At 46.6% G+C, this 14,273-nt stretch overlaps 1 protein-coding gene across 1 annotated transcript; it reads right to left on the reverse strand.

Annotated features, from left to right (window-relative positions):
• Positions 1-1,450: 1,450 nt before the first annotated feature.
• Positions 1,451-6,551, reverse strand: LOC142766069 (uncharacterized). Its single transcript, XM_075867895.1, has 4 exons — positions 6,438-6,551; positions 4,716-4,877; positions 3,338-3,427; positions 1,451-1,654 (listed from the first exon to the last, which is right to left on the reverse strand). Exons 1-4 carry the CDS (start codon positions 6,549-6,551, stop codon positions 1,574-1,576), a joined length of 447 nt encoding a protein of 148 aa, XP_075724010.1. The 3' UTR covers positions 1,451-1,573.
• Between the last annotated feature and the right edge of the window lie 7,722 nt (positions 6,552-14,273).

Genomic DNA, 14,273 nt, shown 5'->3' on the forward strand with positions numbered 1-14,273 from the left:
ACACTCCCACGTGTTGTGAAAGAGTGTTGGGATGGCTCCACACTCCGGGCATATAACTCTGTACGCCGTGGGGTAGATCAGGTGAAGAGTGTGCATATTTATGTAAGTGTTAGTCTGTATTCTTCTAAGTGGTTCTAAATGAGAAAGGAACAGTAAAGTGAGCCCCGTAACTGCCTGCTTCAGGGAGCGACACCTCAACAGTAGCTCACAAGGATTACACAACATTAGCTCACACAAAACAACAGTAGCTCACAAGAATAGGATTAAAAGTATATATAGAGAGAAAGATGCGCTAGGCCAGCGAGCGAGGACATATTGGGGGGATAGGAGAGATAGGAAAGATGGAAACACGGTCACAGGATTCCGAAGACGGGGCACCACTGGCGAGAGCTCTTGTCGGTGTCAGGAGATGTCGTAGGGCTAATCCTGTCGGCCAGAGCTACGCTGTCGCCGTCGTAGGGGACCGGCGTCAGGAGGTGGTGGAAGACCGACCCAGTCGGCCATGCAGGGCTGCACTGTCGTCGGAGATCGCGAGGGCACAACCGGTCGGCACGGAATCCAACGAGCAAGCCCTGTTTCACCGGTGCCTGATTTTCTCTCACGGACAACGCCGACATCCACTAGAATTTGACACACACCCATCAGCTCACTCGTACTCACTCAGACTCAGATCGAGCCGTGAGTCTGCGTTAGTCCGGGCGAGTAATATTTGGATGAGTACGCGTCAGTCCTGTTGCAGAACGTTTTCGTGAGTGTGAGTTCGAGTGAGTTTGGCCCAAGAAAATTTTGGTAAATCTGAGTCTGAGTGAGTCCAAAGCACAAAATATATTTGTTGAGTGAGTCGGACTCAAGTTCCACTTTCTTTCGCCGACCTACGGTTCTATTTATAGTCATCTTTAGCATTACTATCGGTCTCACCTGGATTCACGTTGTACTCGCGTCTATTCATGCCTATTCCAAAACAATGTCGTCAATATACCGTCTTAATGTTTAATCAGAGACGTGAATGGCATAGGGGGGTGCCTTGACCTACTGCCACCTATTCTTCCAGGGAATTTTTGGATGATTCTTTGTTGTGCTGTCATCTCTTCCAAGAAAAATGACCTTACTGGTTTGGAAGCAAGTAGAACTCGTTTTCGAAGACACTATCTCTAACGGCTCCAAGAAGAGCGTTGACGCACCATGGCCGAAGAAGCTAATTATAGGCTCTCGGACTCGCTCAGATCGAGCCGTAAGTCTTAGTCTGAGTGAGTCCGGGTGAGTGATATTTTCGTGAGAGTGAGTCCTAGTGCAGAACGTTTTCCTGAGTGTGAGTCCGATGCGAGTTCGGCCCAGAAAAAATTTTTTGAGTCTGAGTCCGAGTGAGTCCAAATCTCAAGATTTATTTCACGAGTGAGTCTGGGTCAGCTGCGCAAGTTTTGCCGACCTATGCACACACCTTGACCTTAAAAGGAAGGCCACAGACGCAACGTGCTGCACGCATTTATTCGTGATTCGAGCGCCAAAAGTAGGGAAAACGCGACGACTCCGCATGCTTGGATTCGGTGCAGCACTGCCGGTGACTCGCCGTCGGTCACTTGTTCTCGTAGTAGATTTTGTACGTCGAGTAAGCGCAGTGGAAGGCGTGCATGGCTCCCGTCATCAGGCCCACCATCTGCGGCAGTTGGAGAAGATAAGACAGGAAACGATAACGATAATACGGAGTATGTACGATTTATTTAATGGGTGCACAAGGGAACAAAGCGGCACGTGGTCACCAGAATAGTACCTTGCAGCGGCGTGCCACTATAGGAAGCCTCAGTACTCAATCGAACACGAATCGGATATTGACGACACCAAGAATTCAATACTGTTAAAACAGTCAACCTTATTCAATACAGCTCTAAATTGCACAGCTTTGTTCTCCGAACCAGGCATTCAGACTTTAGTAAAGCAACGTACAGTACATTATACTTTTAACTAACAAATAATATCGTGAAGGTGAAATAATTCTAGGCCTGCGCAGAAAGCACAGCACAATCACAATGAAAGCTGGATGAACACCATTTCTGGAACCCGTTGTAGGGCTAAAGTATACGCTTGCAAGGTGCTCACTACTCCAATGACTGATTCCGTGGCTGATGGCGATGAAGAATCCTGACTGAGCCCTTTGCAATGGGTTGGAAGCATTGAACGACTCACTCGATTTTAATGCAACCGCTATATTGTGTGACGCCTGCTTACACAATTCACAGTCTGTGACGTTCGGTTTTTGTGGTACTCGTCTACCACATTATATTGCGATATAATAACGCACTTCTTTCCCGAGATAACGCTTGATTAGGGTTATTGTGCGCAGTAGTTTAGAGCACCGACATGGTTCAGCGTTAGAATACTGGGCCGGCGCGAAGTGAACACAGTTTCGAACTCCGTTCCATACCTGGTATTTCGTATTTCGTGCGACAGAGGTTACGGACACCGGCGGCGGTGGACGACTACGGAACTCTTGTTGTGATCTCATAACAGCTTTCGCTGTGATATTCTACGGGATATGTCTCTTCAGCGACAAGCATTGTTCAAGGTTAAAAGTACGCGTCAGTTGTCTCTAGTTGGTTCGTACCCCGTGTTCAGAAACGCTTCTTGACTTGAACTTGACTTGTCATCGACTTCAAGGCAGCACAAACGCGTTTTGAATGCGCTGTCTTTAGGCGGTGCTGCCAAGGCAGCACGAACTCAGAGACATGTTTCAAATGCGCTGCATTGAATGCGGTTTCAAGTCAAGTTCAAGTCGAGGAGCGTTTCTGAATGCGGGGGTTAAAACTTGGAAGCTCAAAGTCGACGAGGACAGGAAGGAACACAGAAAGGACTAGTGCCCTGTCCCATCTTTCTGTGTTCCTTTCGGTCCTGGCCCATTTTGCGCTTCCAAGTTTCAAGACATTGTTCAAGAGTTTTCCATTTCCTCAAGCCCCCCATCCCCATCTTTCCCTGAGCTCCTGCCTTGAAAGATTATGCAGTTACGGTAAACTGATGGTTAGAAACTTCGTCAATGGTTTTTAAAGAAAAGTAAGACAGAATTAGAGAATTATGAAACGTGGTCGTCTGCAGGATTTTCTCTTGGGGGAGGGGGGAGGGAGGTGCAAACCAGTGTTGCTTCGTGGATGGGGGAAGGGGAGAGTATACCGCTGTAGCTTGGGTGAGGGCATGAGTTGGTGTGGCTCTATAGGGGAGCTAGCGCCCCTTTGCATCCTCCTGCCGACGCCCATGTGAGTCTGGACCAAAGACCTCAAGAACCGCTGAATATATATGTAATGAAACATATGAAGCAGTTATCACAGCATGCGCGTCAGGTTGCGCTTACCGCCGGCATGCCGACTTCGCTCTTCTGCCGAACGACCAGGATGCAGCAGAATATGTACAGGACGCTGCCCGTTCCCTGGAAAATCACGTACTGCAAAAACAAAAACAAAAGGCGAAATGAACATTATTTAGGAGAAGAAAAAAAAAACTTCAATCTTATAGGGTACACCATGCTTACAACGATGTCATCACGAGACGCGGCGTGAAGGGGGGCATTCAATTATAACATTCAAAGAGGTACTAAAGTAAAACGGTGAATGTGTTCATATTAAGAAAGTGTACTCTCACAACTTTATTTTCGTTATTCTCGCTATCATAGGTTTTCAAGTAGGAAAAGTAAGGGTGAAAGTTTCATTTCAAGTTCCACGCCGAAATCTTCACGTGTGACGTCACTGATTTAGTCGAATTGAATTGAATTAGAATTGTAATAGTCATGTTTTGGCAACATTGGATCGACGAAATTTTCCCGAAACTTATGTTAGCTATATAGACTTCTAAGAGGTCAACGTACTTTATTTCTACCGTTAACGAACTACGTAGTTCTCTGTAGGTGTTATCGAAATCTACGACGTCATGGCGTTTGTGGCAGGAAAATCAAGCTGTGGTCACCACTCACTTTTTTTTGTGCTTTCTTTCGCTGCGATATCTCCTGGCCAGCGCGGAAATTTTGAAATAGTGAAAGACTAATATACAAAAAAAATATTTTTTCTTTATCATATTATATAGCGAAGCGCCGATCTGTGAAGGGTCGCTCAGAAACCACTCCGGACTCGGTAAATCAGGGGCAGACGCAGTGTCTTGAGTGACGTGTCTCGAGCAAGAGGACGATTAACGAGAGACAAGCTTCCTTAAATTCGCTCCTTTTTCTTTTCATTTGAATTATCAATAGCTTGGATCGCCCTACGTGGTCTGGCGAAAGACTTGTTTTTGTTTCGCGTAAAGCACTGGCATAACGTCAGCAGTAGAGATTCTTGGTCAGCAAAAAAAAAAAAAAAGGGAAAAAGCTGCAATCGCAAATAAAATATCAAGTGAGGTATAAGAGATACGAACTCTCATTTGTAACTATAATGAGCAGTAAGTGCTCGTACGTGAGATAATTATTCTTGACAGACAACGTGCAATTCGCGGGAACATACGCTGGCTACGTATTTCCATATACACCAGAAACGGCGCATGTCAGCTTAATGTCGACCGCCAGTCACGGCTGATGCTGCCTAAGCGCGCCTTCGTATCAGTGCAATCGAATGGTATTCGTGTACTGCTACGATTCTATACCTCACTCCACTGTGTGCATCGAGCACAACGATTGCCTTGGACACGTCCGCAGCAACTTCTTATTGAAACTGAAGATAGTCCGGGGGAAGAGGAGTGCGACTCACGTAGAAGGTGGAGGGCAGGTAGTGTCCCGAGGTGGCGCTGAGGACGCCCGAGATGACCATGAAGAGGCCGTTGAACGAGAAGGTGTACCCCGTGCCCCTTAGGATGCCCTGGGCGCGGCCCTCGGGCTGGCCCATCATCAGGTACAGCGCGAAGCCGCCGCACTGCGCAGTCCAGAACCCGTTTCACTCAGTTGCAGACCGATACGGTGGTAGTGGTTAGAAGAGGAAGAAGGCATTCAATTTCTGCAGCCCGGTAGGGAGCACGGCGCAGTGGACGTCGGTTGCGATGAGTAAGGATGCTCTTTCCCACTCCCTCTTACAATATGTGCCACCCTCCCGCTCTCAGGGCCCCTCATCATCCCGCGCTGAAAGACGGCGGGGGGGGGGGGGGGTGTTCTTTCCTGCTTGCCATCGCTACCCTCCACCTACTCCACTCTAATTCTTCTCCTATACCCAATTACACTTCTCATACTGACTAGGCCACCCACCAGGATTGGTTGCATGCTGAATTACTGCATTTTAAACTTTGCTTTCGTGTAAGGATAATGTTGGGGTTAGGCTGTGTATTATTAGTATAGATACAAGTCAGAGAGGTGGCATGTGTTGCTCCGCAAATCGGATAGGCCTATTCGTGTAACGTTGGGTAGTGTCCGTACACGAGGACAGTGGGTTCGAGTGTTGCTACGTACTTTCCTCGATATGGTGCTGCCCTCTTTGATGAGCTTTGTGGCGGTGGGTATTATCTGCTTTCCAGCATTTGAAGTTGAAGTGTCGCAGAGTAGGTGATACGTATACGGTCTCAGTTGCCGCGAAGTTCGTTATTTATTCTATACGCGAGGTAAAAAAAGAAAAAAAAAGGTCCCTGCCGTTTCAAGTGAACCCTATACTCTCGAAGGAGTGGCGACACAAAATTCCGAAGATGAGATAACTTGTGTGATAGATTCGCGTGGACACGCACACACGCATCGTCTATAAAATATCAAAGGAATAACAAAGCCTAGAACAAAGCTTAGAATCAAAGCCTAGAACACAATTAAAATTACTTCAAATATGCGTGTCGTGGCGCCACACGCGAAGCGCGCCTTTGATTTTCTAACTAGCTTCTGATACCTCCGCGATCCTTGCGAGCGTACTTTCCTATATATAGGAGACCTTTTCAGCGGAACGAGGGGGATATCCTTACGCGGAAGCACAGAGACTAGCCGATATGTTTGCCATGGCAGTTCATTTTGTTTCGAAGGGGGGTGGGTGGGGGGTGACACTCATATTTAATATGTCTCGGAGGGGACCTTCGTTGAAGAGTTGTCAGCGGTGCTCATGTGAACGTGATCTTCTTTACATAAAAACCGCAAGTCCGGCGGCGCTCTCTAAAACGAAAACTGCGACTGACTGGTATAACAGCTTTTTCAGTCACTCGCTCCAGCAAACGAGCTTTACAATCGCGATAAGTGGGTGGTTACGTACTTAATGCAACACATACAGAAGAGGACGCAATATTTTTGTCTCAGAGCTCTTTCAGAGGAATGGAGTGTGCATTTGTGCGCATATAGCGACTGTACAGGGCTATAAGCATGCAGTTCACTTGAAATACATGACAAGGTGACCAAAGTAATTAAAACGTTTCAAGTATCATGCAATTAGTCCGAAAAATATGCACATTTTATATCTATCTTTTTCTGATTGATGCTTCGAACGTGAGGCCGTACATCTTGTCATGCTTACAATTTCGAGGACGTTGAAGAGTCCGTTGACAGTGCCGACGTACTCGTCGAAGGAGACCTCAAAGATGCGGCGACGCTCCATCACCGCCTCCATGGCCTCAGCTACGCGAACCATCCTGGAACAGGTCGTTGAAACCTGCCGGTGAAGTATACATGTCACTCTGGGCCAAAGCAGCGCGATCGTCGACAGGCGACCACGTCGTTGTCACAGAAGCATCGCGTTCGCCCAACTATACGCAGGATTCGAGTCAGAAAAACAGGCATCAATACTGGACAAAGATTTTTCAGCAAATACGAATGAGTAAAAGGAGCAAATCAATGATTTGAGTAACAGATGAGCCCCGAAGAAGTGGAGGGGTGTAAAAAAAATTCTGGAGGTGACCCCGATCTTTGACGTTGTGTGTCTGGTAGCGGCAGTCTCGCGTTGGTTTCCATCTGTCCTGGTGTATTCCTTGTGTTAAGTTTGTGCTTCTCGCGCTGCAGAAGGGAATCTCGGAGGCCAAATACAAAGTGACGCATGGTTGATACCCGCTACCTAAGGTTCCAGCTGGTCCAAGTTGTCAGCAACGATCTCGGCTGCTCACACTCTTTCAATGAACTCATTCAATCAATTTTCATTCAACTATCCTGGCAGTCAATTGGTCCCTATCCTGAATAAACCGGTGCTCCGAAATAACACGTGTCCAGTATAACTTCTAATTTCATCTAGAGCGGTTGATTTCTAACTTTTAGAAGAATTTTTCGGAATATTCAGAAAACCGAAAGTGACTGGTCGCCCGGCTATATGTTTGTAAGACATCCAGTCTGAGCCGGGGCTCATGCCGCTTAATAAAAGGGGAGAACTGTCATCGATGAGTTTCGCGCCACGCAGTATATATACGTATGACATGGGCACGCATTTGTCCGAAAGAAATGGCTTCTTAGTTCGCGTTTGTCCCGTGGTTAGGGAGCCAATCTCCCAGAACAACGCTTTTCCAAGGCTGTCACTCGACCATGTGATTCTGAGCTAACATGCATGCAGGAGGCCAGACACCTCTGTGACTTAAACTGCAACTCGAAACACTGCGTGGACACTGCATATGCAGACTGATGTCATCGAGTGAACTAGACGACCGTCCTACCGCCGGGTATAAGCTTGGATTGCAGTGCGAGCGTTGCTGAAGGATGTTCATCCCGGGTTAGAATCGCCTAAGAGGAAGGATTGTTTCGTCAACGCAGAAGTTTTCTGACAGGAATGCCCACATGTTCTTGAAACAGAGGAATGAATCATGCAAGTGGTTGTGAAAAGATTGTTCCCGTTGGCGAATATTAATTATAGCGTGTGTTAGCGAGAAAGCAGTTATCGTCTTCGCAAAGGTGACGACGTATGTAGTGTAAGTATCCTCACCGAAGCCTCCATCCGAACACGATGAAATAACCACCGTAGGATTCCGTTGTTCGCCCCTTGAGACGGATAAAGTTCAGAGTGCGTTTCATTTCATTGCCTCAGCGCTATATTCCGTGCGCCCGAAAACCGGCGCAGACAATCAGATGTATATTTCGCACGTATTGTTACGGAAAGTCGCCGCTACTGGAAGCTGTAACCAGGGGTGCATCTAGCCATCCATTTTAGGGGGGGGGGGGGGTCATTTGAATTAACACCTGAATGGTGGGCTTGGTCATTACTTTTTTTGTTTTTTTCTAGCACGAAAACCCTGTAATGACATAGATACTGTTAATGTGCGCTCACAGTGGACTCACTAATTTGTGCGAACTGGTGATAGCAGGTGAATGGTAAGCACTGAAGAGAGGGAAAAGGGGTGCTTACAGGCTTTGTCCCCCCCTCTGGATTCGCCACTGGCTGTAACCCACACACAACCAGAACCTTTCGCACGCTACAGGAAGACCACGTGCGCGCTAGCTGTTCTCTGGAAAAATGACACCTTCGAATGTCCCGAACTTGTGACGACCTTTTTTGCAAGCTGCATACCATCGCTTCTCTTCCCCTTCGAAACCAAAACACAGACCACGGAAGCGAGAAGGAGCGTGCAACGGATAGTAATGTCTTTCCTGCGAGAGACTGGGCTGTGTGACGTTTGGTGACGAACCCCCACAATTCAGGAGATACTCGGGTGTAACATTTCCCGGCCATTTAGGCCAGGATGACCTCGCCTGTCGCTACACCCCAATCACCACCACCACAACCATTACCTAGTTGCTCTCGGCGTCCTCGTACACTGATTGCGTCACACCTAAAATACTGATTCTCAAATCGACAAACCAACGAGGTGAAAATTGCGGCGCTGACTTTCAAAGGTACCCCGGTAGATCATTGATTTGCTCACCTTCGCGCTCTTGAACGGGCGACTTTCGTCTGGGACTAGCTAACTTGCTCGCTCATTGCCCACTACTGTGGAGTTGCCAAGAAGCCGACGGCTAATTACGTAAGTGTAAAGACTAGGACATGAAGACAGGGTTAAGAAAAAAATAACATTTCAAAGAAATAGAATGACATGATCATAACGAAGTGGTATCACGACAGGACGAAACGGAAATTCGTTCGTCTTATATGCTACGTTAGAACTTCTAGCGAGTACGTGCCGCATGAATTGGACAAGTCCCGGCACTTGCCACTAGTTCACTAAAGACGAAGGAGGGGACCCACTGGTGGCAAAACAACAGTTGAGGTTTTCAGACAGACGTAAACAATGATTGAGAAAAGCTTGGAATAAAATATCTTGAACGAATACACATCGCGAAAAAAAAAAAGACAGGCAATGACGAGGGTACACTACTGCCAGTAGAGTTATGATTCACCCGAATCTTGGCTGATCTCCCTGAGTGGGGTAGGTCCCGATCACCCAACAATCATCATCATCATCGTCGTCGTCGTCGTCATCATCATCAGTACATTTAGAATAGACCTGTGGCGAAACTGGCTCAATGGTTGGCCAAGAACCGGGTAGTTTTTAAAAGACAATTCTTATATTAAAGGTTAAATTTTGTTTAAAATGAAGGAAGTAAAAATGAATAAAAATTAAGACTAGAATAACATAACATAATGGAATTGAAGCAATTAGGTGATGAGCTTGATGAAAAATTGAGCAATTCGGCAAAATAGATTTTACAACCTAAATATTTTTCACAGTCACTCAACAATCATCATCATCATCATCGTCATCATCAGTACATTTAGAGTAGACCTGTAGCGAAACTGTGGCTCATTGGTTGGCCAAGAACTGGGTAGTTTCTAAAGACAATTTGTATATTAAAGATTAAATTTTGTTTAAAATGAAGGAAGTAAAAATTAATAAAAGGTGAGAATAGAATAACATAACCTAATGAAATTGAAGCAATTAAGTGATGAGCTTGAATAAAAAGTTAAGCAATTTGGCAAAATAGATTTTACAATTTAAATATTTTTGAACCTTGAAGAAACTCCTTCAAGGCACCACCAATTTTCCTGTCGCTGCCAGTATCCAAGGGGCAAAGCGCAAAAAAAAAAAAAAACTACATTTGGTGCAAAGTAATTTTACGCAAAGTGGAGCATCTCTTACATGGAGTGGCATAGTGCTTTGTTGTCTCAAGTACTCCCCCCACTCACCCCCGCCCCCCACAAAACAAAATAGTTATGGACAACAGCGCTGGTGCCTCTGCTTGTCCTCATTTTTTTACGCCATGTATTTGTTCATTGTGGAAGCACATCAACCCCGGGATGAACACAGAAATTGCAAGTTTCAGCTCCGCCGATTAAATATCTGTACGGACTGCTCTGGCGGTGATGTTAAGGCTCACAAGCCACACTATGCCTTAGAAGCCTCATTCCAAGCGAGAATTGACCCTCGGCATCGGCCTTTTACGGTGTCAACGCGAGTGGTGCAAAAAATTGTCGTCACGTAATGACGTGTCCACGTGACGTCATCATGGCATCGCAGATAGTGAAAATTTGTGACGTCATCGTGGACTCATTATGATGGCGCTATGACGTCACATAACGCGAGGCCAAATGAAAAAGTCATCACATGACATCGCCTCTTGGTCAAGCACGGATGCAGTGCAAGACCACGTTAGGTCGGCTGGGGGAGACCGACTCATCGACCGTGAAGAAAAAGATGGTCCTTGTCTTCGAGTCGTCTTCGGCGAATGCATAAGAGAACCTCTGAGGCATCTTTTTTTGTAATAGAGAATCGTATTAATACAAGCGAAATGCTTGTATGATATCCATTATGATAGTATAGTCCACACTGCAATAGTGTCGCCATAATCATCATGATCATCATCATCATCACCAAGTCATCTTGCATTGGGCGGCTGCTTGAGCCGAACGCGTCGAAACTGCACACGGGAGGAAGCAGAAGAGGCGTTCTCGACCACCGCACCGAAGCCACGCAAAGATGAACTATTCCACTGCAGGTGTTTCGGCCGTCTTTGTCACTTCTGCAATGGTGGGCATAGCGGGCTTCTTGGTATCGCATCGTCTAGTTTGTTGAAGCGTGCTACATACGATGGGACATGTATACTCACAGAAGAAGTATTTGACCGCACTCAGTGCCGTGTGTCGGAACGGCTTGCCATTGTTGCTCGATATATAATTGTCTCTCTTTTTTTTTTCATTCACGCACAGTATACGGATTACATACGGCTGCATTTCCGTTCCCCAGAGAGAAGCACAGGAGGCCCGTGTTTGAGATCAGCTTCGATGATTACATCGCTACGACCAATGGCCTTTTTTGAACTTCCTAGAGATCGTGAGTGTGTATCGACAATGTGCCCACTATCTATCTATCTATCTATCTATCTATCTATCTATCTATCTATCTATCTATCTATCTATCTATCTATCTATCTATCTATCTATCTATCTATCTATCTATCTATCTATCTATCTATCTATCTATCTATCTATCTATCTATCTATCTATCTATCTATCTATCTATCTATCTATCTATCTATCTATCTATCTATCTATCTATCTATCTATCTATCTATCTATCTATCTATCTATCTATCTATCTATCTATCTATCTATCTGTCTGTCTGTCTGTCTGTCTGTCTGTCTGTCTGTCTGTCTGTCTGTCTGTCTGTCTGTCTGTCTGTCTGTCTGTCTGTCTGTCTGTCTGTCTATCTATCTATCTATCTATCTATCTATCTATCTATCTATCTATCTATCTATCTATCTATCTATCTATCTATCTATCTATCTATCTATCTATCTATCTATCTATCTATCTATCTATCTATCTATCTATCTATCTATCTATCTATCTATCTATCTATCTATCTATCTATCTATCTATCTATCTATCTATCTATCTAGCCGCTTACGACATTTAGCTTTCCTGGCCGTTTCAAATATGGTATCAATACCAAACTTGGTATGTCAGGACATGACTGCATGACGAGCATAAGTGACTAGTCATAACATGAAAATCAAGACATGTATGTAATGAAAATCATGATTTACATTGCATGGTCTCTGTGCTCCTGCGGTGGATTCGTTCACATGACACGTTGCAAAACTGGTATGGTATGACATGACTACATGGCGAACACAATCAACAGAACCTAACATGAAAATCATGACATGCATGTCATGGAGTAACATGACTACACGCCACATTTATGATGCGCTCGTGCCCCTTGTGTTCTGCGCCCGTGGCCCTTGTGGCCTGGTGTTCCATCCCCTGGCTACTACATTGCATGGATGCATGTTGCCCCCACTGTACGTACGCCGTCCTGGTTGCTTTAGAAATTGTCAAGAACTATGACAGCGTATAGAGCACGCCATCTTAGCAAACTCCTTAGCATTACCGTTCGCAGAATGGAGCCTCCTCTTAGAAAATACAAACGCAAACAAGCAAAAAGAGTTGCTCAAGTATCAGTTCTCTCACTTATCTTCTTTAATGTATTACTAAGCTCCGTTCCTTCTCACAAAGACGTGTACGTATACGAGGATGACTTTGCATTATGTGCATCTCCCATTGGTATACATTCACTGTGTAAACGTCTACAGCTGTATGTGAATGGGATCGAAATAATGGTAAACAGTCTGTGTCTATTCCTCAATATTAACGAAAATACTCTTCAATGCTTTCCATTGGCTTTTTCTGTGGGAAGCATGGCGCTCTTACGTGTCGCTGTTATGCTAGCCACCATAACGCTGTTAGGACGCATACCAATACCTCCTGAGGGAAGTGTTGGCAGTGACATTCATTTCCGACGAGAGCTGCATCCATAGAGCTGGTGTGGACGCCTATCTAAAAGCACAGTTTCTCACAAAATTTTATCGGAAACTATATGTCTAAAACTGTCTAACTTTCACTAAACTTGTGTTATTAACACCAATTATCCAGAAAAGAAGAGGGCGGGACAAGCTATCAAAAGCGCGGCAACCTATCTAACGAGAAAGACGAAGTAAATGACTCTTGGAAGAAGCATTCACGTTCATACAATAATTTATGTTTTATTTTGGAGACCATGCATGGTGAGTTTTTCTCCACAGTGGGATAGTGTCAAGAATAAGAATAGGTATCATCATCAGCCTGGTCGCGCGTCTGACAACGTGTCTCGCGGAAGAACCGTCATGGCCGGTATCTTGGTGGGACCCGGCTTAAGTTCCTCCAACGAGCAAGTCCGCGCAGTATTGCCCTTGCGCGAAGGACACGACCAGCAGACGTTCGGCCACGTCCGCTCACCACAGCCGTTCCCAGATGTATGCGAGGAGGCGGCGGAGGAGCAGCGATACCTGCAAGGTCAGGACGAAGGGCACAGTGATGGACGAGTCAACGGGGACGTCAACGTTGACGGAGATGCGAGTCGTGGCGCTGCGTACGTTGGCAACAATAACACCGGGCCAGTCGGCACTTGCCGCGTTGCAGCCTACTTTATGCCCCCTCCGTACGGATGCCTCGCCCCAAGATATTCCGTGCCAAATGGTGGTTGGGTGGGTCCGTTTCGAGCGCGAGGTGTTGCCATACGTGGCACGTCATTCCGTGGTGGCTTTCGTCCGTTTTTCGGAGGTCCCGGACAGCGTCCGCCGATTTCGGGGTGTGGACCGCTGATGGCGCCGTGGGAAGTTCAGAGTCAGCCTAGAACACAGTGGAGGACACCATTCCGGCCCCGGTTTAGAGCTCCTACTCAGAGACCCTTCATAGCAGGTGCGGCAGGTCGTGGGGCTCTGAATGGCTTCGGTAATCGACCTTCCTTACCTTCTCGTGCCTGCGGCCGTTGGGGCGGCTGGGTGCAAAACCAGTTGACCGACGTCAGAAGCGGCGCGCTATGTGTTCCACGCCAGATAATGCGAAGCGGAGACGACTTTTCGACGGCAAACGTGCGAGACAAGTCTGAACGTAATCGGCAATCGCTTCAGCGTTGCGATGACTTCGCCATGGCAAGCAGTGGCCATGAGTTTCTGTTTTCGCGGAAGGAATTTGCCATGACTGGAGACGACAGCGGACATTACAAGCCGCGCAAGAGAACTTATGGTGACGCATTGAAGCGTGGAGACGATGATGACTTCAGTGAACGTAGTAAGGACGGATCGAAACGTCATCACCGACCACCTCTGCTTCGCGATGACTTCTCCACAGCTGGCCGGGTACGCGGCGGTAACGAATCGCCGTTTGTGAGGAAAGAATCCTTCACTGCGGGAACCGACAGCGGGCATTACAGGTCGCGCAAGAGGCCTGGAGAAGATGGCCATTGCGGTGAACGTGGAAGAGACGGATCGAAACGACATCATCGACCGTCTCTGCCTCGCGATGACTTCTCCAAAGCTGGCCGGGTACGCAGCGATAACGAGTCACCGTTTGCGAGGAAAGAGTGCATGACTGCGGGAACCGACAGTGGGCATTACAG

The sequence above is a fragment of the Rhipicephalus microplus genome, chromosome 6, assembly GCF_043290135.1.
Source record: "Rhipicephalus microplus isolate Deutch F79 chromosome 6, USDA_Rmic, whole genome shotgun sequence".
Lineage (NCBI taxonomy): Eukaryota > Metazoa > Arthropoda > Arachnida > Ixodida > Ixodidae > Rhipicephalus > Rhipicephalus microplus.